Below are 20,948 nucleotides of genomic sequence, written 5' to 3' on the forward strand. Positions count from 1 at the left end.
AGATTTTTTTTTTTTTTTTTTTTTTTTTGCGATACGCAGGCCTCTCACTGTTGCGGCCTCTCCCGTTGCGGAGCACAGGCTCCGGACGCGCAGGCTCAGCGGCCATGGCTCACGGGCCCAGCCGCTCCGCTGCATGTGGGATCTTCCCGGACCGGGGCACGAACCTGCATCCCCTGCATCGGCAGTCGGACTCTCAACCACTGCGCCACCAGGGAAACCCATGAAATAGATTTTAAATAGCTGTACCTAGCAATGTAGCCTGTCTTTTAAATGACAGGAACAATGTACACTAAATTCCTAACCTTGAATGCTTGTTTAGTTTTCACGATGCAGGAATAAGAATCTGTTGTTATGGTTGGAAACAAAGGGTATGGGTCAGGGGGACTTTTTCTTCTTCAGTATGTGTTATTGGCAGATTCATTGCCCACTGAGTGTTTAACCAGGCCTTAGAGTCACCTATTCTGGTGACCTTTGAGTTCTCCTTAGGCTGTATCCAGTCTCTGCTCAGGCCCTGGGGTGTTGGGCACCGTGTTTCTTGGTTGTTGTAGCTACTGTCATATGGTTTTTCTATCGCCCAAGTTGTTTCTTCTACTTTTTCTTGTTCTCGTTCCCTTAAAGTCATGTTTTCTACCCTTTTCTTGGGGCAGGGAACTTATTCTGTTGGAAAATAAAAGTATGTCTTCTTATCAGCCCCGAGGGCTCTGGGGAGAAGCTACCCCCAGCACGATTCCACCTTCTGCTGTGTTTGTCATCGGTAATTTAATAATAATTTAGAGAGGTTCTGCTCCTTCCAGAGAGCACAGATACAGGCCTCAGAAAACAAATGAATGAGAACTCCATGTAGCGTCTCCTACTGTCATCAGCATAGGAAGCAGATGACGGCCCTAAGAGTAGGAGCTGGTCCCTGGATTATGTCCTGGGGTCCTCACCATTCCAACTTTGGCGTTTTCCATTCCTCTACGTGCCAGGCATTGAGGGAAGGGCTTTCATGTACTGCATCTCAGTGCCTACAATCCTGGGAGATCAGAGTTACTGATGCTTGTTTAATAAATGTGAATATCAAGGTTAGGAAACTTGAAGACATTCACACAGCTATGAAATGGCAGAGCTGTGATTCCCACCCAGGGTCCTATGGAATCCAAGGAGAGTGTGTGCTTTCCACGTCCCAAGGCCTTTGAGGAAATAACACTTCTATTTTGGACATAACGGACAGTTTTCCACAGTGGGTTAGGTTCTTTTGCGTTTTGAATGGCTATCAGACAAGTCTCCCGTCACCCCAGATGTATCAGGGTGAGCCCTTTCTGGACTTACTTCGCTCCATGGCTCTTCCATGCAAACTAGTCACTCTGGCCAGCGGTCTCCTCCCTGCCCTCCGAGCTCACTACGTGCTGGGACCCACTTCACCCCCAGTGCTGGGTGCCTCATTTGCCCTCCACACACACCTCCTCCCCGGCCAGTTTTCAACAGCTGGCTCCCTCCGAGCAGGTAGCCATGTCTGTGTTTGGGGAGCAGAGCAGAATCTCCCCCCCCACCCCCGCCAGAGATTGGTCGCCCTCGTGCAATCCACACGCTCCAGGGTAGCATGACGGAGGCAGTGGGCAACCGTTACAGACAGTCTGTCCAAGCCTCTTAGGTCTGGCAGGTGGGTCTGGGATGAGATAAGCAGAGAGGTCTCTGGAAATGTCTCTGACCCCCCCCAGCCCGTGGCAGTCTCTCCCTCCCTGCGTGTCTGTGGTTGTATAGCTCGGGTCCGCAGCTGTGCCCTCCCACCTGAGTTAGTAAATAGGGCACGTGGATCGGACCCAGTGGTCTTTGGCTCTGACGCTCTGGGCAGGTCCCACGTGGTTCATATTCTTCCTCTTGCTTCTAATGTTTTGCCACCAGGACTCTTAATGCTGTTACCACTCTTGGGTTCCACCTCTGCTTCTGTCACTGCTTGTCTTATCGCACTCTTGGCGGTATCTCCTCACCCCTGGCTGTCCGGGTCCACAAAGTGGGGCCCTGCGGTTCATGTTTGGAGTCTGATGCTGTAGTCTCGCACTTTCACTTTTAAGAGGCATTCCACGGAGGAATTTGGAGCAGGTTTCTAGGGGACCAGGTGGAAGGGGTCTTAGGTTCAGGGCGGGGTCACACTGGAGGGCTTTCCTCACTTCAGCTGATTCGTCCTCTGAGCGAAGGCTCACGTATTTCCAGCTCCTCTGCCTGGGGATGAGTTTCCTATCTTACTGGAGCCTCCCTCCCTCCCTCCTTCATCTCTCGCCTCTAATCTCAGTGTCCTTCTCAGGCAGCTTAGGTGGTTTCATGGAAAAAGCAGTCTGCGCTGAAATTCCAGAAATCCTGGTTAACTAGACAGGCAAGTTTATATCTCCCGCCTCACCTGTGTGTCTCTGTTTTACTAGCAATTAGATTAGAAAGTCTTCCAGATCAGGAGTTGGGGTTTATTAGAGGCCCAAACTCCTTGAGTGAGGCCCCCCCACCAGAGCTCAGGATAGTTCCTTATAAAAGTGAGGCTCCTTCAACGTATTTTTTAAAAATAAATTTATCTATCTATCTAGTTATTTATTTATTTTTGGCTACGTTGGGTCTTCGTTGCTACAAGCGGGCTTCTCTTGTTGCGGAGCATGGGCTCTAGGCGTGCGGGGTTCAGTAGTTGTGGCACATGGGTTCAGTAGTTGTGGCACACGGGCTCTAGAGCGCAGGCTCAGTAGTTGTGGCACACGGGCTTAGTTGCTCCGCGGCATGTGGGATCTTCCCAGCCCGGGGCTCGAATCCGTGTCCCCTGCATTGGCAGGCGGACTCTTGACCACCGCGCCACCAGGGAAGTCCCCTTCAATGTATCTTGCTTGATGAAATGATTCCTCAGCCACAAACCTGTACCCCTTTCTCATCCATCTTGCAAATATTGGTGTGATGATAACAAAATCAATAGAAGAATAAGGTACAGCAAATTCATTGCTACTACTGAGAAAGCTACATGTTGCATCCATTCATTTTGGCTTGCTTGAAGTGGTTGTGTAAGTTAGAGAAACGGACCACAGAAGAGGGGAATTAGAGACAAGAGCCAGAAGGACGAACAGCTGCCAGGATTACTTTGCTTTAGAAAAGAAAGAAAGAAAGAAAAAGCCATGTCTAGAAAATTGAAAGGGAACGGGCAAACCAGAGTCCGTAGGTTGATTAGACTGGAGGAAATTCTTTCTTCCCTCTCACTTAGCTTCAGGGGCGTCTGTGAGGTCACAGAGAGATTTCCCAGTTTTGTGGGGGACGTTTGGGTATGTCACCCCTCCGTTCTGTCGGCTGTGACTTTGATCCACTCCTCCCGCTGGTCCACTGTCTGGACCAGGTGTCTCCGTTTGTCTGAGGAGGTGTGTGCTGGTTGAAAGGAGAAGTCTTACCATCACCATCTATAGTAGGCAACCAGAGCAAACCTCTGCCTGTTGGCTATGGAGTTAGATTTTATGAGGTGAGGAAATGGGGGAGGAAAAAGGAATGTTTTGGTGGAAGGATGTTTGAGAGATCAGAGCCTTAATTACTTGAAATTAATAGTTGAAGAAATGGAGTCCCGCGGAGCTAGTGAGCGCAGAACCAGGATGGAGACCCAGGCCTTTTGATTCCAAGGAATCTTCCTTATAAGGAGCACTGCCTCTTCTTTTCTGGCCTCCTGGGCAGGTGCTCGGGCCCTGGGCATAGGATTCCCGGGAGAGAGGTGAAGGGTGTCTCAGACCTTGCAGTCAGATCTCACTCCAGAGGAGCAGACTTTAGTGGACCTTCCATCAGTCTATTCCATCCATGGCCACTAGCTCTAGGAGTTCTCTCTCTCATTAATATATTCATCAGAAGTTTATTGAGTGTCTGCTGTGTGCCAGGTACCGCAAAGACAGGTCTCTTCCTTGTTCATTCAAGAAATAAAAGATGGAAACCACATCTCTTTCTTTTCTGCTGACTTGCCCTGCTTGTGCATGTGGGGTTTATATTGAGAGGATTCTGTGGCCAAGCTTCCTTCCTCTGAGAGGCAGTGCCTTGAGCAAGTATCCCATTTGCCCCATCCCCCCAGCAGGGGAGCTGGGGCGGCAGCGAACTATGAACTGGGCAGTAGGAGACCTGTGCTCTGACCCCCAGCTTAGCTAGTAAGTCACCGCTTGACTTTGGACAACCTGTTCAGTTCCTTGCCTGTGTTTCCTCTTTTTTGAGGTGAGGGTGTTAAGTTTCCGTGAACTCTGAGTTCTTTGGAGCTCAAACTTCCAGCAGTTACTGGATGTGCCTGTCTCAAAGGCACAAAATTGATCCGATCATTAACCCAGATGACTGATTTGTCTCACAAAAAGTTACAAAAGAATAGAATCGTCTTTTACTGTCTTTGCATCCCTCCACTTTCTGCCTTTGAACTTAGTTTCAAAAGCCTCACTGAGATGGTCCTTGCATTCAGAAAGTGGACATCCTGAACCCCCAGGGCTCTGTGCTGCCTTCAGATAAAGATGCAGCCACCAAGCCGGCTGTCCCGGGAGGGGTTTGCACCCAGTGTGGCTACTTCTCAGCTTCCCTAGAGGGAGGGACCTCAGCCATCTCTCCGAGGGACACTTACTGGGGATGGGAGGGCAGGCTGTGGCCATGGAAACCTGACAGGCTTACCTGGCCCACGAGGGATGGAACTTTGACCTTGGCCTCATTAACTGTGCTTCACCCAGGGAGCTACACTTAAAAAAAACAACAGGATTTAGCACCTGCTTCTCCTCTGTGGACCCTCCCCTGACACACGCACAGTGAGGGTACATAGAAACAATGGCTCCCTATCTGTTTCTTGCCTTTAATTCCCGGGAGGTCAAAAATTATTTATTTATGATCGCACAACAGTGTGAATGTGTTTAATGCCAATGAACTGTATACTTAAAAATGGTTAAAATGTTAAATTTTATGTTATGTATAATTTACCACAATAAAAAAATAATTTATTGATGGAGGGGGCGGAGAGGAAACAAATTTATCCTGGGACTGCAAAATGAGGAGAGATTTTGCAAAATGCTCCATGCCTTACACATCTAAATGGTGCTTTTATGGTTCAAAAAGATCTTCAGAGTCCCGGTCAGTAATTGTCCAGCATATTCATACCCCTCCCTTTGTGTGCCAGTCTCCAAGCATTACCATTAAAGGGCCTTTTGTAGCCGCATAGCACAGGGAGATCAGCTCAGTGCTTTGTGTTCACCTAGAGGGGTGGGATAGGGAGGGTGGGAGGGAGACGTAAGAGGGAGGACATATAGGGATGTATGTATATCTATAGCTGATTCACTTTGTTATACAGCAGAAACTAACACACCATTGTAAAGCGATTATACTCCAATAAAGATGTTTAAAAAAAAAAAAGGGCCTTTTGTATTTCATTATTTGTTTACGATCTATTTCCTTCCTCCTTGAAGACAGTGTCTGGCAGCTGGGGTTGAATAAGTGTTTTTATGTATAATAAATGAGTGACCACATTAGCAATGTGAATCTTCAGTTCCAGTTGCTTGTCCGCAGAGAGGATTTTCTAACCACATACACTGAAGTAACCCCACTTCCACTTGTCACTCTTCTTTTTTTTTTTACTCGAAGTATAGCTGATTTACAGTGCTGTTAGTTTCAGGTGTACAGCAAAGTGATTCATTTAAACATACATATACTTACGTATGTATTTATTCTTTTTTTCCAGATTCCTTTCCCTTATAGGTTATTATAAAATATTGAGTAGAGTTCCCTGGGATGTATAGTAGGCCCTTGTTGGTTATCTATTTTATATATAGTAGTATGTAATGTTAATCCCAAACTCCTAATTTATCCCTTCCTCCAACCTTTCGCCTCTGGTGACCATAAGTTTGTTTTCTAAGTCTGAGTCTGTTTCTGCTTTTGTAAATAAGTTCATTTGCATCATTGTTTTAGATTCTGCATGCATATATTTGTCTTCCTCTGTCTAACTTACTCACTTAGTACACTAATTTCTAGGTCCATCCGTGTTGCTGCAAATGGCATTATTTCGTTCTTTTTTTTATGGCTGAGCAATATTCCATGGTATATAAATACCACATCTTCTTTATCCATTCTCGTGTCGATGGACATTTAGGCTCATCTTGGCTATTGTAAATAGTGCTGCAGTGAACACTGGGGTGCCTTGTCACTCCTTCCTTCGTAACTTTTAGCCCGTTATGAAATGACTTTATTCATAGCTTTGTGTGTTCACATGTATATATGTTTCTCTTCCTGTTATAAAACAAGACCAAGAAGGATGGAGAGGTTGTAGGTCTTGCTCTTCTAAGCATCTGTTTGTTGAATGAATAAATGAATCTCCAATGTGTGTTGAACTTTTGGAAATAGTAGGACTCGTTCAGAATCAGTTTTGGCGCACAAAGTGAGTAAGATTAATACTGTCATTGGAGAGGCACGGAACAAAGTAAAAGCAGTGGAGAAACTGGAGTAAAAGCTCTGATTTTTCACATGTGACTCAAACTGGTTTCAAGGTAGTTTCCAACAAAAATGTTCAGTAATATTTGAACAGTGCCTTTATGGTTGAATTCTGTGTCACTTTGAGTTGGATACTTTGTCATGTTCATTTGCTAGTGTACATTTGTCATGGTTTTTAGAAATGGCAGTAAAATGTATATACAGTGAAATGCACTCATCTTAGGTATGCAATTCAAGGAGTTTGAACAAATGAATGTACCACATGTGCCTAATACCCCAGTCAAGATATAGAATATTTCCTGTGCTCCAGAAAGTTCCCTGTCACCTTCTTCCATATAATTCCCGCTCCCAAAAAACAACTACTGTTCTAATTTAGATCACCACGGATTGATTAGTTTGCCTCCTCTTCAACTTTATATAAATGGAATTATGCGTGTCTGTTGTATTTGGTTTCTTTTATTCAACATGGTTTTTAGGTTCACCCATGATGTTGCTTATAACTGTAGTTCATTCCATTTTATCGCCAACTAATATTCCATTATATGAATATCCACAGTTTGTCGATACTCTATTGATGTACATTTTGATGGGTTCCAGTTTCGGGCTATTCAGAATGCTTTGATGAGTATTCTCGTAATGTATTCTTACAGATACAGGTTTTCTTTGATCTTGAGGAAATAGGAGTGTGGGGATATTTCTGGGTCATAGATCATGTGTATCTTTAATCTTAAAAGAAACTTCCAGTAACGTAAGAGAGTTCCAATTAGCCATATCCAGTCAGTCTTTTTTAAATTTAGCTCTTCCGGTGGGTGTATAATGGTATCTCATGTCTTTTTTTTTTTTGCGGTACGCAGGCCTCTCACTCTTGTGGCCTCTCCCGTTGCGGAGCACAGGCTCCGGACACACAGGCTCAGCGGCCATGGCTCAAGGGCCCAGCCGCTCCACGGCATGTGGGATCCTCCCGGACCGGGGCACGAACCTGCGTCCCCTGCATCGGCAGGCGGACTCTCAACCACTGCGCCACCAGGGAAGCCCTGTTGTTTTAAAGATAGTTATTATTTAGATTATTATGCCCGTGGGGTATAAGCAAGCAGAACCTATCCATGTACCTTGGTAACATTTCCTTTCTTGAATACCAGGTTTTTCTAGAGGTGTTACTTCTTTTTTCTTGGTTCTCTGTGGACCTACCTCGATTTCATAGCCAGACTTTCTGACAGAATCATTTGCCTCCCTCTAATATGTTCAGAAAAAGGAGATAATTTCACAGCTCCATTTTTTTCCTTGGATTTGTTCCTCATGGAATCCTCTGTCCTCTGCCTTCAGTTTGGTCTGGATGCTCTCTGGGCCAGTTCCAGGGCTTCTTTCTGAGATGTCCATCAGCTGCATCTGGGTCAGAAAAATAGAAACTCAACAGGTATGTCAGCAGAGCTAGGGCTAATATGCACGTGTGTATAACATTAGATGAACACCTCTATGAATTTTGACCTCTCTACGCATTTTAAAAGTCATGAGTGCATGGGGATACCTTCAATTCCAACTCAGCATCACAGGGTTCATTCTAGTATTTTCGCTTTCTGTACTTGTAACCCCCTGCTGTGACAGCAGAAAGCCGGGCTTCCACTACTTCTAATATGTGTGCGTATTTGATCAATTCCCCTGCGTGTAGCCCCTCCCCCTCTTCATTACCACCTTCTCCCGCGTGGACGGCTTCCTCACCTCTGATAACCCGTGGCCGTCCACCCCCGCCCCAAGTCCCATGTGGATGGCCTTCTCCTCACCCCACTCAGGCTCTAACGCCCCACGTGAGCCCCACACGCTCACATGGCTGCACACCTTGTTCTGCTTGGGCTCTGACAACCCATGCCAGCCTGGTCCCATGTGGATCCTCCCAGCCACACCTTTGCAGATGCCTAAGTTACCCCATCCCACCTGATAGCTCAGGGCTCCCTTGTTCAGGATGGGAAGCAGAAGACCAAATAGGTCTCCTGACTCTGTCTCCTATTCCCGAGTGTTTTTCTTTTTTCAGTCTTCTCCTACCAAAGAAGAATACCGTCCACTCATTTGCTTACACCCAAGACCTAAGTGCCCTTGGATATTTGCCTTTCTTTCCCCAGTTAATGGCTAGTCCCAGCGAAATCACGAGCAACTCTTATCGATTCAAAATAGGTCCTCCGTCTTTGTATCTCTCCCCGTTTTCGTTGTACCTGCCCCTCTCCTCGCTGGTGTCCTTTCTCCACTGTGTCTCACCTCGACAATCCATTCTTCTAGAGCAGGCAGCATGATCTTTTAAAAGTGTGAGGCATGATGTCATTTAGAACCTTCCAGGGGATTCCCCTTGTGCTTAGGCTAAAACCCCAGTTCCTCCATGGTCCATGATACCTATGTGTGTGGTGCATGGTAGCATCACCAGGGGAACTCTTTAGAAGCATGGGCCCCCCCGTGAGTTCAGTTAAATCAAGAGTATTGGGGATGTGGCCCAGGCATCGGTATTTTGAATCTAATAGGCAGTCAGGACCCAGAATCATGCCTCCCTCTGACCACCTTCTTGTTGCTGTCTCCTCTTTCATGACTGGTTCCATTTAGCTTCTCACAGTGGCCTTTCCTTGGTCACCTTATGTGACATCATGTCCCACGTTTACTAATCATTTTCTGCCATGTGCTCTCCTTGAATGCTTCTTCCTAGCACTGTCATTCTCTGAGATCATCATATAGCTATATATATATGTATTTATTTTACATTAGAGTGTAATCTTCATGATAACTCTTGCTCTCCACTGCATCGTGGTATTTAAACTAGTGCTTGATAAATATTTGTTGAATGGTTGCATGTAGAGGGGGCAGAGAGCCGAGTAAGGGACCTGTCCTATGGGAGCCAGGAAGTGGGCAGTGGCCAGAGATGCATCTGGACAGGTGAGGTGAAATGGAGCAGGTGGTGGAGTCTTGGCTGATGGAGATGATCTGAGAAACCAGGTAAAGTAAGCGACTTTGACACTGGAATTAGAGACTCTCTGATATTTTTAAATTGGAGAGGACAGATTTTTATTCTGGAATGGGACAGTCCCAGGAAAACAGAAATGACTTTTCCTGAACCGAAGAGCAACCCTTAGCGTAGAATCACTTTTGATGTTCCACGTGGTTGCTGGAAGCTTACTTTTTGAGATGGTCATTTCACCTAATTATAAGTGAGACTAGTCCTCTGGACTCACCATCCCCCCACCATTTCCTCACTTAAGAAAGCATCTGAGAGTCTGACCGGTTCACACAGCTCATTGATTATAGCTGCTTGCTGATATGCATTCAGTAGCATACCATATTTAACTGTAATTATCTTGCTTTAAATGTTGGGATTAATTGGAAAATCATGTTCTTGCTTGTATCACAACCCTGGTTGGTAATGTGGAAATGAGCAAACCTACTCTTGAACTATTACTAATCCCTTGCATTTAAGCTATTGAATTTATGGAGTCCTGACAGTTTATGATGAAAACTCCAGAAATAGACAGTGTTCTGCTACTACCTAATGCCAAGGAAAATGAGCGTTCACTTTTGTAAAATTCAGCGTCATAATTTTGAGCCTTTAGATAGGGGTTATGCACACACCACAATTCTAGAGAAGACTTAGGAGGTTAAAAAAAAAAAGTTTTCAAAAACGACAGGTTTCGGAAGTATAATTCTGTGATGGACAGCTGTGCAAAAACATTATTGACAAAAGTACAGATAAATTCCCCTCTGAAAGTGGACCCAGTCTGTGTTGTAACATCTTGGGTTTATAGGACATAGAGAGATGAAAACTGCTTGGAAGAGACTAAAGTCTTGTTTCTCAGCTTGCCTCCCCCTCCCCAGCCCAGGATGGAGTTGAAGCCATTTATTCACGCAAAAGTCATTTTACTTTTTTAAAATAAGTTTATTTTATTTTTGATTTTTGTCTGTGTTGGGTCTCTGTTGCTGTGCGCAGGCTTTTCTAGTTGCGGTGCGCGGGCTTCTCATTGCCGTGGCTTCTCTTGTTGCGGAGCACGGGCTCTAGGTGTGCGGGCTTCATTAGTTGCGGCTAGTGGGCTCAGTAGTTGTGGCTCGCGAGCTCTTGAATGTAGGCTCAGTACCTGTGGCACACGGGCTTAGCTGTTCCGCGGCATGTAGGATCTTCCCGGACCAGGGCTCGAACCCGTGTCCCCTGCATTGGCAGGCGGATTCTTAACCACTGCGCCACCAGGGAAGTCCCGCGGAAGTCATTTTCATGTGTTAGCAGAAACAAGCAAGTGTGTATAGATGGGTGAAGACTCTTGAGGCCTGGGAGAATTGTTTGGTGTGGGTATAACTGGATCTCGCGTGCATTTTGGCATCTTAAATTGGGAGCAGTGTTTTCCTGTTCAGATATCTTTTTGTCAACCATGGGCCTTGATGCAAACCTATAACCAGTTCACAGCATAATACCCCATTCTAACTGGTGAAAAAATAGCAAAATCCTTAACATGTGTGAATACTGACAGTTTAAAAATTTGTGAAAATATTAATAAATCCATGCTCAAAGAAGGTAAATTCAACTCTCTGCTTTAACATATCCAAAACAGATTGCGTGTCCAGTGTTGGATGGTTTCATATAGAACAAATTACAAGAGAATTCTAGAATGCTGTTAACAGCTGCCTGAAATATTTTTTTAATTTATTTTTTTATAGAAGTGTAGTTGATTTACAATGTTGTGTTAGCTTCTGGTCTACAGCAAAGTGATTCGTTATATATGTTCTTTTTTGTATTCTTTTCCATTATAGTTTATTACAGGATATCGGATATAGTTCCCTGTGCTATACAGTAGGATCTTGTTGTTTATCCATTCTCTATATAGTAGTTTGCTAATCCCAAACTCCCAATCCATCACTTCCCCCTCCCCCTCCCCCTTGGCAACCACAGGTCTGTTCTCTATGTCTGTGAATCTGTTTCTGTTTCGTAGATAGGTTTATTTGTGTCGTATTTTAGATTCCACATATAACTTAGTATGATCATCTTTAGGTCCATCCATGTTAATGCATTATGGCTGAGTAGTATTCCATTGTATATATGTACCACATTTTCTTTATCCATTCATTTGTTGGTGGACATTTAGGTCGTTTCCATGTCTTGGCTACTGTAAGTAGTGCTGCTATGAACATGGGAGTGTGTGTACATTTTCCAGTTATATAATAGTTTCGTCCAGAAATATGATGCCTAAAGTTTTCATTACAGCCTGCGTCTGCTCACTGTGTGTGTATGGCTACTTTACACATCTGGACCACGGACAACAGGGTTTACTTAAGCAAGATGACCACACTGATGCCTCATGGGCATGGGGAATGAGGAAAATTATTACAGTGAATTACCTATAGTAGGTGTTCAATAAATATTTTGTATACAATATCTGTTTATGGACAGATTAGATTAGTATACTCCCTTTACAAGATAGAGGGTGGGAAACACATCCATAGGAATATGTGTACTGATCGGAATTTTTAAAAGGAAGTTAAAGACTTAAAGCCTCGTTAAGCAAACACATAAAATCTTTTCATTGTAGGGGGTATTGTAGCATTGCCAAGAATTGTTTAAAATGTTGTTTCATTATTTATTTCAGTTTGTTTTTAGGTGTAAATATTTATGCATATAAGGTTTGCTACTCCGATTTAAAATTGTTCCAGAATATTGGTTCTTAACTTGGGAACTTGGGGAGGAGGGAAGTGGGAGTAGGAGAGAAGGCGAGAGGGAGAGAATATATATAAATTATTTTTAAATATCTATTTTAATAGTATAATCTGTCGTAATAGGATAAGGTGACTTTCAGAATGTATATAAATGGATGAAAGTTCATGTTCATTTATACAAAAACATTCATTGAATGCTGGGAGGTATTAAGGTGTTGAGAGGTTGGGCTGCCTTCTGTCTTGTTTGTTTTTTTGTTGTTCTATCCTTTCTCCAAAGGAGTAGGGATGAGGCATGGTTCTAAGTGAACTTTAAATCCTTTAGTTATCAAGAGAATAAAGCTCTGAAGTAGATCTAGATTCCATCCCAGTATCCTAAGATGAGGATGTATATTGCTAATGTCTTTATATTGTCCCAGATAACAAAAGATTTTGTGTTCTCTTCTACCCTGACAGGTTGGTACAGAGGATATACCCTCCAAAATAAATCTAAAAAGGTATGGCTTATCGTTTTAGTTTGAAATCTGTGTGCTAGTTTTGTGTGGTCGTATCTGATTCCATTATCTGCTGTCTGTAGACCTAGTTTGCTTTCTCTTTGACGGCTAGTCTTTAGATTTGAAAGCAGATTCTCTGACCTTGGCCATATTTCCCACCAGCCAACTCAAGGATAAAGGCCGGAGGTGAATTTGACACCCCAGGTAGGGCCTCTGCGGACTTCTTGCTACTGGTTCCCTCAAGCTGAGCTGTAGGGTCACACAGGGACATTGCTCTGTTTTGCGGGGGGACGTGGGCTTCTCCCTTTATCCTTTAGTTCCAGTGCCAAAATCTCAGAACCAGAGGGTCTCCCCATTTCCACTTGACTCTTTCCTTTATTAAAAAATGGTTAAACCAGAATAGTAGTTTTCAAACTGAAATCAGTAGAGTGGGTTATGACCAACATTTTCTTTAAAAACAACACTGAAAAATAGAGAACAGAATGAGACGGTAAGTAGTGTTTCAGGAAACTTTTGTGTTAGGTATATATTTTACAGTATTTTATGGATTTTTCATTATATTTTATGATAGTAATGCTGGGTTGCTGTCTCATCATGGGCAAAGAGTTTGAAAAATACTGACCCTCGTGGGTTCCTTTTGGCAGTGCCAAAACTGCTAATCATCAGGCTATAGAAAATCTGTGAGTTAGGTTAATACCCCCTCAGTGTATTTTAGGTCAGGTCAGCACTTTTCCTGTGACACTGCACGTTGGGACAGCATAGCCTGTCAGCACTTTTCTTTTGAAAAGAACGAAGTGGATAGGGTCGTACTATTTCACAGTTAGTTCACATGCAAAATAGTGAATTGGGAGGGGTGAGAGGAACATTTCAGAATTTATCAACAGCTAAGGAAAAAAACCAAAAACAAAAAAACCCCTCACAAATCCACAGGTTTGACTCTTCAGTTGTGGCACAGTACAGAGTGATGCTAGCACACAGTCTCAAAAGAGCTACGGGCCCAGAAAAACACTTTCCCACAAGGTGTAGGGCCATTTAAAACCAGGACTGTCCTGGACTTCCCTGGTGCTCCAGTGGTTAAGGCTCTATGCTTCCAGTGCAGCAGGCTGGGGTTCGATTTCTGGTCAGGGAGCTAAGATCCCACGTGCTGCGTGGTACACCCAAAAAACCCCCAAAAACAGGACTGTCCTACTCAAGCTTTCTATGTTGTTGACTCTCAGATAGCACTCAGTATTTGCACATGTGTGTGTACACACACAGTTTATTAACTGTGACAGGTTACTAATCTACCCAAATAAAGGCGTATTTGCTTTTAATGCAGGTATCAACTCCCACAATTTTGATCCTTTTATCCCTCCCCAAATCCTGATGCTGAATTTTTCTACCCACAGTTAGATGCTTGTGTCCCATGTCTTCATTTTCAGCTTAATTATAATGAAAACAATGATAAATTATTTGATTAAATGAATAATCTCTTGCTGACTTTAGTTTCCCCAAGCTTTCATATAAGGACCTAAGACAGCAGACGTTCTGGCGTGAATGAGAGCATGATAGGACCAAAGCAGAAGACCTTTTCTTCTGGGATGCTTGTTAACTAGAGAACCTCGTTTACAGCCACCTCTGCTTCTTGGTTTGGGTTTAACCGTATAGTGTTTATTTTACTCATAATTATGGAGGTGGTAGTTATTTTTCAAAGCATGAATAGAGTGAACAATTTTGAAGTTCTCAATTTCTTCAGGAGCAGCAATACTTAATGTCGCTTAATTACCAATCCTTTAAAAAAAAAAAGTTAATTTTAAAACATAAACAAAAATCCACTCTCTGCCAAAAAAAAAAAAAAAAAAAAAAAAAAATCCACTCTCAGATAAGATCATCTGAACATTAAGATCCAAGGGAATTTTTTAACTGGTGAATGTGAATTGTGTTGAAACAAGGCCCCAGACCACAGTTTTCCCTTTCAGAGAGTCTACAGTCTGTAAGAATCTTTTCGGAACATCTCTAAGGTATCCTGTGATATATCAGAACCCATCTGTTGTCTGCTTTGGAAAGTGGGTGGATGGGGTGCTTCACTAAGATCTAAATGACAAGGTCTCGGTGTGTTTTAAAGTTTTTTGAAACCCTTTTAAACTTCCAGTCTCACTCTTGAAAAGAATTATTTCAGTAAGAGCTTTTCTTAGTTCTTGATAGCTAAACTTTGTAGTTCAGTGAAATAATAGTACAAACAAGGGCCATGCATTGCCTTGTTGACTTATAAGCTGAAATATCTTTGTAGTAGGAAAAACAGGGAATTCCAAGTCAGCTGTCATGAATTATGCTCAACTTTGACACCCCTTCCTTAGGGAATCCAGCCTAGTTGAAATGCTATTCCTAATGCTATTTCCTTGTTTGCCAGGCTTTAGGGGAAGAGCTATTTGAAAAGCCTGTTGTTTTAATGGAAATTTTTGGTGTTATTTACAAGCAGACCTAACCGGTTAGAGTGGTGATAAAACATGCTAGTGGTTTTACAAATGGAAGAAGCCAAGAGCTTTGCAGAAGCTGATTATTGATCCTGGCAGGATTATGGAATTCTAGAGAAGGGCAATATTTGGAAAATCATCAGTTCATATTCCCCCCCCCTCAAGTGGGTAGGTTGCATGGAGATAGCACAAGCAAAACTGAGAGATAGGCTGTGAATCAGAAATATATTACCTAGGTTTATTCTGGCTCTCTGTGTGTCAGAATGGTGTAGGAAAGGGCCTACAGCCTCCGATTTACCAGAGCAATTAAATGGCTGTAAGTGGACCTATGTTATCATGGAAAGATGATGCCTGCAAGTAACAGAGTGAAAATACAACAACATAGATACTCTCTTAATGGGAAAATCATGTCTGTATACCCACTATAAATTATCTGTGTATGATCTGCTTAGACATCACAAAATAAGCCACTTGTATTACGAATGTTTCAGTTTTGGATTTCTCCCAGTTATTAGGAGACCAGTCATCAGATTATAGATGTATGAGACAGTTAATTGGTCCTTTCTCTTCCTGATTTGAAAAATCTTCTGCCAGGATATTCCTTGGGACCAGCGGTGTTACATCTTATTTTAACCTGCAAATACGGCTCCTGATAACTGCTACTTTGAGTGGTTTCGACGCTCCACCTTTTTATGATTTCTGGACAGCTTTTTTATTGTAGTAAAATATACTTGATAAAAAAATTACTACGTTAACTCTTTTAAAATGGCCAGTACAGGGGTATTAAGTACGTTCACATTGTTGTGCAAACATACCACGATCCAACTCTAGAACTTTTTCATGATCCCAAACTGAAACTCTGTACGCACTAAACGCAAACTTCCCCTTCCTCCCTCCTCCAGCCCCTGTTAACCCCCGTTCTACTTCTGTCCCTATGAATTTGACTCCTCTAGGTCCTTCATACAAGTGAGATCAGACAGTAATTGTCCTTTCGTGTCTGGCTCATTTCACTCAGCATCCTGTCATCAAGGTGAGCGATGGGCATCCAAGCCTGGTTCTCCACAAAGATCGTCGTAAGATCGTCGTCAACAAAACATTTACCTCAACCTAGCGGATAGAAGAAACACCCAAGGTTTCTTAGGCATCCTTAGGACAGATCTGGAGCTTTGGAACCCCGTTAATCTGGCCCAGAAGGAATTACACACACATTGAATTTTTGTTTGTATTTAACTCTTTGATTGGTTTTCCAAAATCACTCTGAATCCTGTCCCTATAATGAAAGAGGTCGGTGTTACCTTGTCTCTACGTGTGTTCTGGGTCTTCATGAGTCACAAGATTGGGATAATGCTTTCTCACTCATATGCCCCACACCTGCCCGTTTCTGAACGCGAGGAAGGGCGGGTATGCCTGTGCTTTTTTTTTTGGTTCTTCCTGCCTGGTGGGAGAGGATGGCCATTTTGCTTCTGACTCGAGCAGTGGCAGGATCTACCTTGTCATCACCAATGCTGGGAGCAGCATAGTCTCCAATTTTCTTGCTGTTTCCTGTTTTACTGGCAAAGGATTAAAAGAGAGAAAGGAGAGAATTGCTCAGATAAACATAGCACATAAAACTAGACGCAAGACCAACGGGGGTTGAAATGCACTAGTTTTCTGGCTCTGAATGGATTAAGGATCACTGGGTACGCACGCATCCCTGACCCAGCCTCCCAGGGGGTGAGCCATCCCTCTCCCATCCTGTGATCAGTCTCCCCTGACGTTGGGTGTCCACGTGGTCGCACATCTACAGGCTCAGGGCTATGAGCAGTTGAGCCAATGGGGCCTGTTGAACAGCTTCTTCTGCTTCTCCCGGTCTGGCCTGAGAAGTACCATAAAACAGGGACCAGCAGTGCTTTTCTAGATGGCAGTGTCTCTGTTTATTGATGAGCATATCATGCGGTTGAATAACAGAAGCTTGCGGCTTTTAAGAAAACTCACATCCATGGCTTGCTTCCTGTTGGTTAGATGCAATCTTCAGTTCTGCAGTTTTTACCCACCACTTTACAGTGTTTCTCTTAGGTCTTTCTGGGCTTAGTTTCCCCACGGGCAATGTCACAATACCGTCGACGAATTGCCTCTTAGGGACATAGAATGGAGAGCAATTTGAGACTGGAAAGTGCTAAAAATAACCAGATAACAAGTCCTAATTGATTCCATGCATTTTGTTTAAGTGAAAGTGCTGAGGGGAATGACTCTAGAAAATCACTATAATTTTATGGGCCAGTAAGTACATAGCCCTCCATCTCACTAATTATATGAAACCCTTTAAGGGAAGCATATCATGGCATGTAAGACCTGGAGGGGTTTTAAGATCTCACTATTAAACACTTTACCATTATGGCAGCTCTGAGCTGACCCGGGCATGTATGCCTGGTCATTTACAGAGCATTTATTTTATGCTCTCTGAACCCGAGGATTAATTTATACCTTTTCAGTGTTTCAGGCTTGCTTTCATTTAGGTAGGCAGGGGATGTAATTGATGTCCCGCAACCTTGACTGCAAACTGTAGCTGTTATCCAGGCGTCCTTTCCCCTCCCCCACTCATCCTTGCTGCTGTCTGTGCTCCTTACTTTGGGCTGAGATTTTTACGGCCACGTAACCCAAGTTCTTCTCTCCGTAGGGTATTTTTCCTGAAACATATATCCATTTGAAAGAGGCCACTGTAGAAGACCGTGGGTAAGTTCTAATGTAGGAAGACGCCTACCAGGTGAGGAAGATGTAAAGTATCCTTATAGATTTTATGAAGTCAGAAAATACCATTTTGTGCATTATTGTCTCAGCTCATCAATTCCACTTCTCGGATGAAAGGGAAATGAATAAAAACTGTTTCCTGACATCTTTCCTTCTTCTGTCTTCTGTTTCGATACTTATTCCTTCCACAGAACAGTAAAGACAGATAATGAATGGAGAGGGCCTTTACTTTCCTCTTGCACTGGCTGCTCACTGATCGCGTGCACGTGTGTGTGTGCGTGCGCGCGTGAGTGTGCACGTACACGAATATTTGGTGCTCTTTGGCCCTTAAGACCTGAGAGCCGCCTGTTTGGGAACCTTGGGGGGTGATAGGTGAGCATACAACAACCTGCACTATTCAGCTCTGAACCTTGGACGAATCAGTGCACCTGGGGCTTTCCCCCTGCAAATCAGAGAAAACAAACCCGTCCCCACGTAGGTCATGAACTTGATGTGAAATTATGAACTAACTAATGTGTGCGAATGCGCTCTGCAGAGAAAATCCACTTAGCTGGTGAGCCAGCGGGCAGGAGAGTTAAGGAGGGAATAAAGAGAGCCTGGAGCAGGAATCCCAGGGCCGTTAGAGAGTGTGGAGTGGGTCACAGAGGCACTGTGGCTAACAGCGGCAGAGAACATTCTCAGCCGTAAGTTCTGCACCCTCGTTTTATAGACGAGAGATGGAGACGTGCCCAAATTCACACATAATCGGGGCTGAAAAACAGTTGTCTTGCCCTCCTGGAGAATCTTCTTTCTGATTCCTAGGCAGCCTCCAGGGTCACTTACAGCCACGTTGGTGGAAGGGCAGGGTTGGGGGCATATTCCCAACCAACTAATGTTGCCAGGTAAAATGCAGGATGCCCAGTTAAATTTGAAATTCAGATAACAAGTAATTTTTTGCATGCACGTCTCAGATATTTCCTGAGACATACTTACGCTTAAAAATTATTTTAATCTATCTGAAATCCAAACCTAACGGGGTGTCTTGTATTCTTATTTACGCCTGGCAGTTCCACCACTAATCCCCATTTGTTTGCCTGCTTTTGCTCTCTCCTTTTCTCCTTTTGCTAATCATAAAAATACCAGACGGGATTTATGTGCATGAGTGTCAGGTTTGCCTTGTTAAAAGTCTGCTTTAAGTGAGGATTTGGGTATATGTACGTTTTCTGTGCAGTGAGACAGCAGATGAGAAACAAACCTAGTATCACTGCAAAAGAGGGTCCCACCTCAGTCCCACAGCAGGTCCTGTGTGAGGCTCCAAGCCCCAGGACCCTTGTGCCATGAACACTTCTCCACCCACCCACCCTCCCTAGTGAAATGGCTGCTTGGCAGAACAAGCGAAAGTACTGGATTTGGGCTTCCATCCCTGGCAATTGCTGTAGCCAGCCTGGTTGGTATTTGAAGTTCCTGTAAAGATCCAGAATGGGGAGATAGAGGCTGGGCTCTATACCCATTCATTTCGAGAATCGGGGTGTGTTAAGCTCTTTCTCTTTTCTCAGCTGCTTGATGTGGTAAAAATTCTCTACCCAAACCTTCCCTAAATGGACAAGGTTTTTTTTTGGTTGAAGCCCAGCCAGCCCATTCCTATCTTTGAGTTGTGGGGATCATGACCTCCATCAAGGAAAGCCACGGTGATCCACCCCGAGTGAAGGGAGCGTCTTTCTGTTCTCTTTAGGCAGCACGAGACTGTGATTCCCGGGGAGCTTCCACTGGTACAGGAGCTCACCTCGACACTGCGGGAATGGGCCGTCATCTGGCGCAAGCTCTACGTGGTGAGTTTGCCCCTGGTGCTTGGAGCCTGTGGCATTATTCCTGGGCCCTCAGCCCATCTTTTCTGCTGCAAGGGATCGGCCACTCATTAGCTCTCTGTATGGAGTGGGTGTATCTTACCCGGACAGCGCAATGGCTGATAACCAGCAGATTCCCACTTTCGCCATGTAGAGCGGTTGATGATGTGGGTGGTGGAGGAGGTGGGCATAATCATTAGGTCAGTATTTTCCCAACTCGCATGCTGATTGTAAAGTTATAAGGATAGTAAGAGCTGCAAATACATTGTCCCTACTAAGTGCCAGGAACTATTAATCCTCATAACACTCCTATAAAGTAGCTGTAATTATTACCAGTTTATCAATGGGGAAATTGAGGGACCTGCTCTTAGCCTCTGTGTGTATCCCAGTGAATAGACATTTGTCACTGTTTCAGTGCTCAGCCCCATGAGGGCTCCTATGAGGGTGCACTCTCTACCTTCTGTGTACCTTACCGATGCTGGAACATGAATCACATTAAACCATGCTCTGAAGAGTCTTCTTTTTGAGGCCAATTCATAGTACTGTTTCTCACAGCAATGGTTTGACCTTAGGATGCTAATAAGATATGCCAGGTCAGTGGGAAATGACACAGGAACCAGCACATGCTCTCCCTGATAAACCATAATCACAAGTTTTGTGTGTGGGTTTGCAGTCAAGGCAAGGTAAATCTAGCACTTAATAATATTATCAGGCTGAGAACACCTGGGGCAGCCATCTTGCAGGAGGCCAAGAACCTTGAGTCTGACGGCAGCAAGCCTGCACCCATGTCCACTTTAGGAAGCTCCTTTCTCAGGCACTGTGAATGCATAGACACTGTTTTCTAAAGTTTCCTCTTTCCTGGAGACCTTGTGGGTAGGCATCATGAGGTCTTGCCTTCTGTAGGCATCTTCCAGGCTTCCATGGCTGACTAAGAATTCCTAGGAATGTACTGATATATTCCCCGGCCCAATGTGTGAATGAGATCAGTCAGGACTCGACTCAATGCCTGGGAGCCAGTCTCTTTCCTTATGTGGCTTAGTTCGTCCAAGTTTTTTTCAGTCATATATTGATTCTACATTTTAACTCTCAAAAGCCGATCTTACTAAGTAACTGGGAGCACCTCACTCTAGACCCTTGTACTAAAAACAGGAATCGAAACTCATTCTAGCATAACTTCTAGCAGTTAGTATAAGATCATTTCCCAGGGCTTTGGTTTCCCAGGGTGGAGCACAGCAATAGAAATCACCAACCCCTTCTGTGGAAAAGCACGTGATTTTTCTCCGCCTGCCCATCCTTCAAGGCCCCCGCTGAAGTCCTTTTTTCTTCATAATGTGTCTCCAAACACACCAATCCATAATGTT

The 20,948-nt window shown here is 44.0% G+C and overlaps 1 protein-coding gene across 1 annotated transcript in view; it reads left to right on the plus strand.

The window, feature by feature from the left end:
• Positions 1-19,480: 19,480 nt before the first annotated feature.
• Positions 19,481-20,948, plus strand: part of DOCK5 (dedicator of cytokinesis 5) — a 124,409-nt gene continuing 122,941 nt past the window's right edge. The window contains exon 1 of the mRNA XM_030879050.3: positions 19,481-19,572. Coding sequence (XP_030734910.2) covers positions 19,542-19,572 — 31 coding nt within the window. The 5' untranslated portion in view covers positions 19,481-19,541. The remainder of the gene's footprint in view (positions 19,573-20,948) is intronic.

This window comes from Globicephala melas, chromosome 6 (genome assembly GCF_963455315.2).
Source record: "Globicephala melas chromosome 6, mGloMel1.2, whole genome shotgun sequence".
Classification (NCBI taxonomy): Eukaryota; Metazoa; Chordata; class Mammalia; order Artiodactyla; family Delphinidae; genus Globicephala; species Globicephala melas.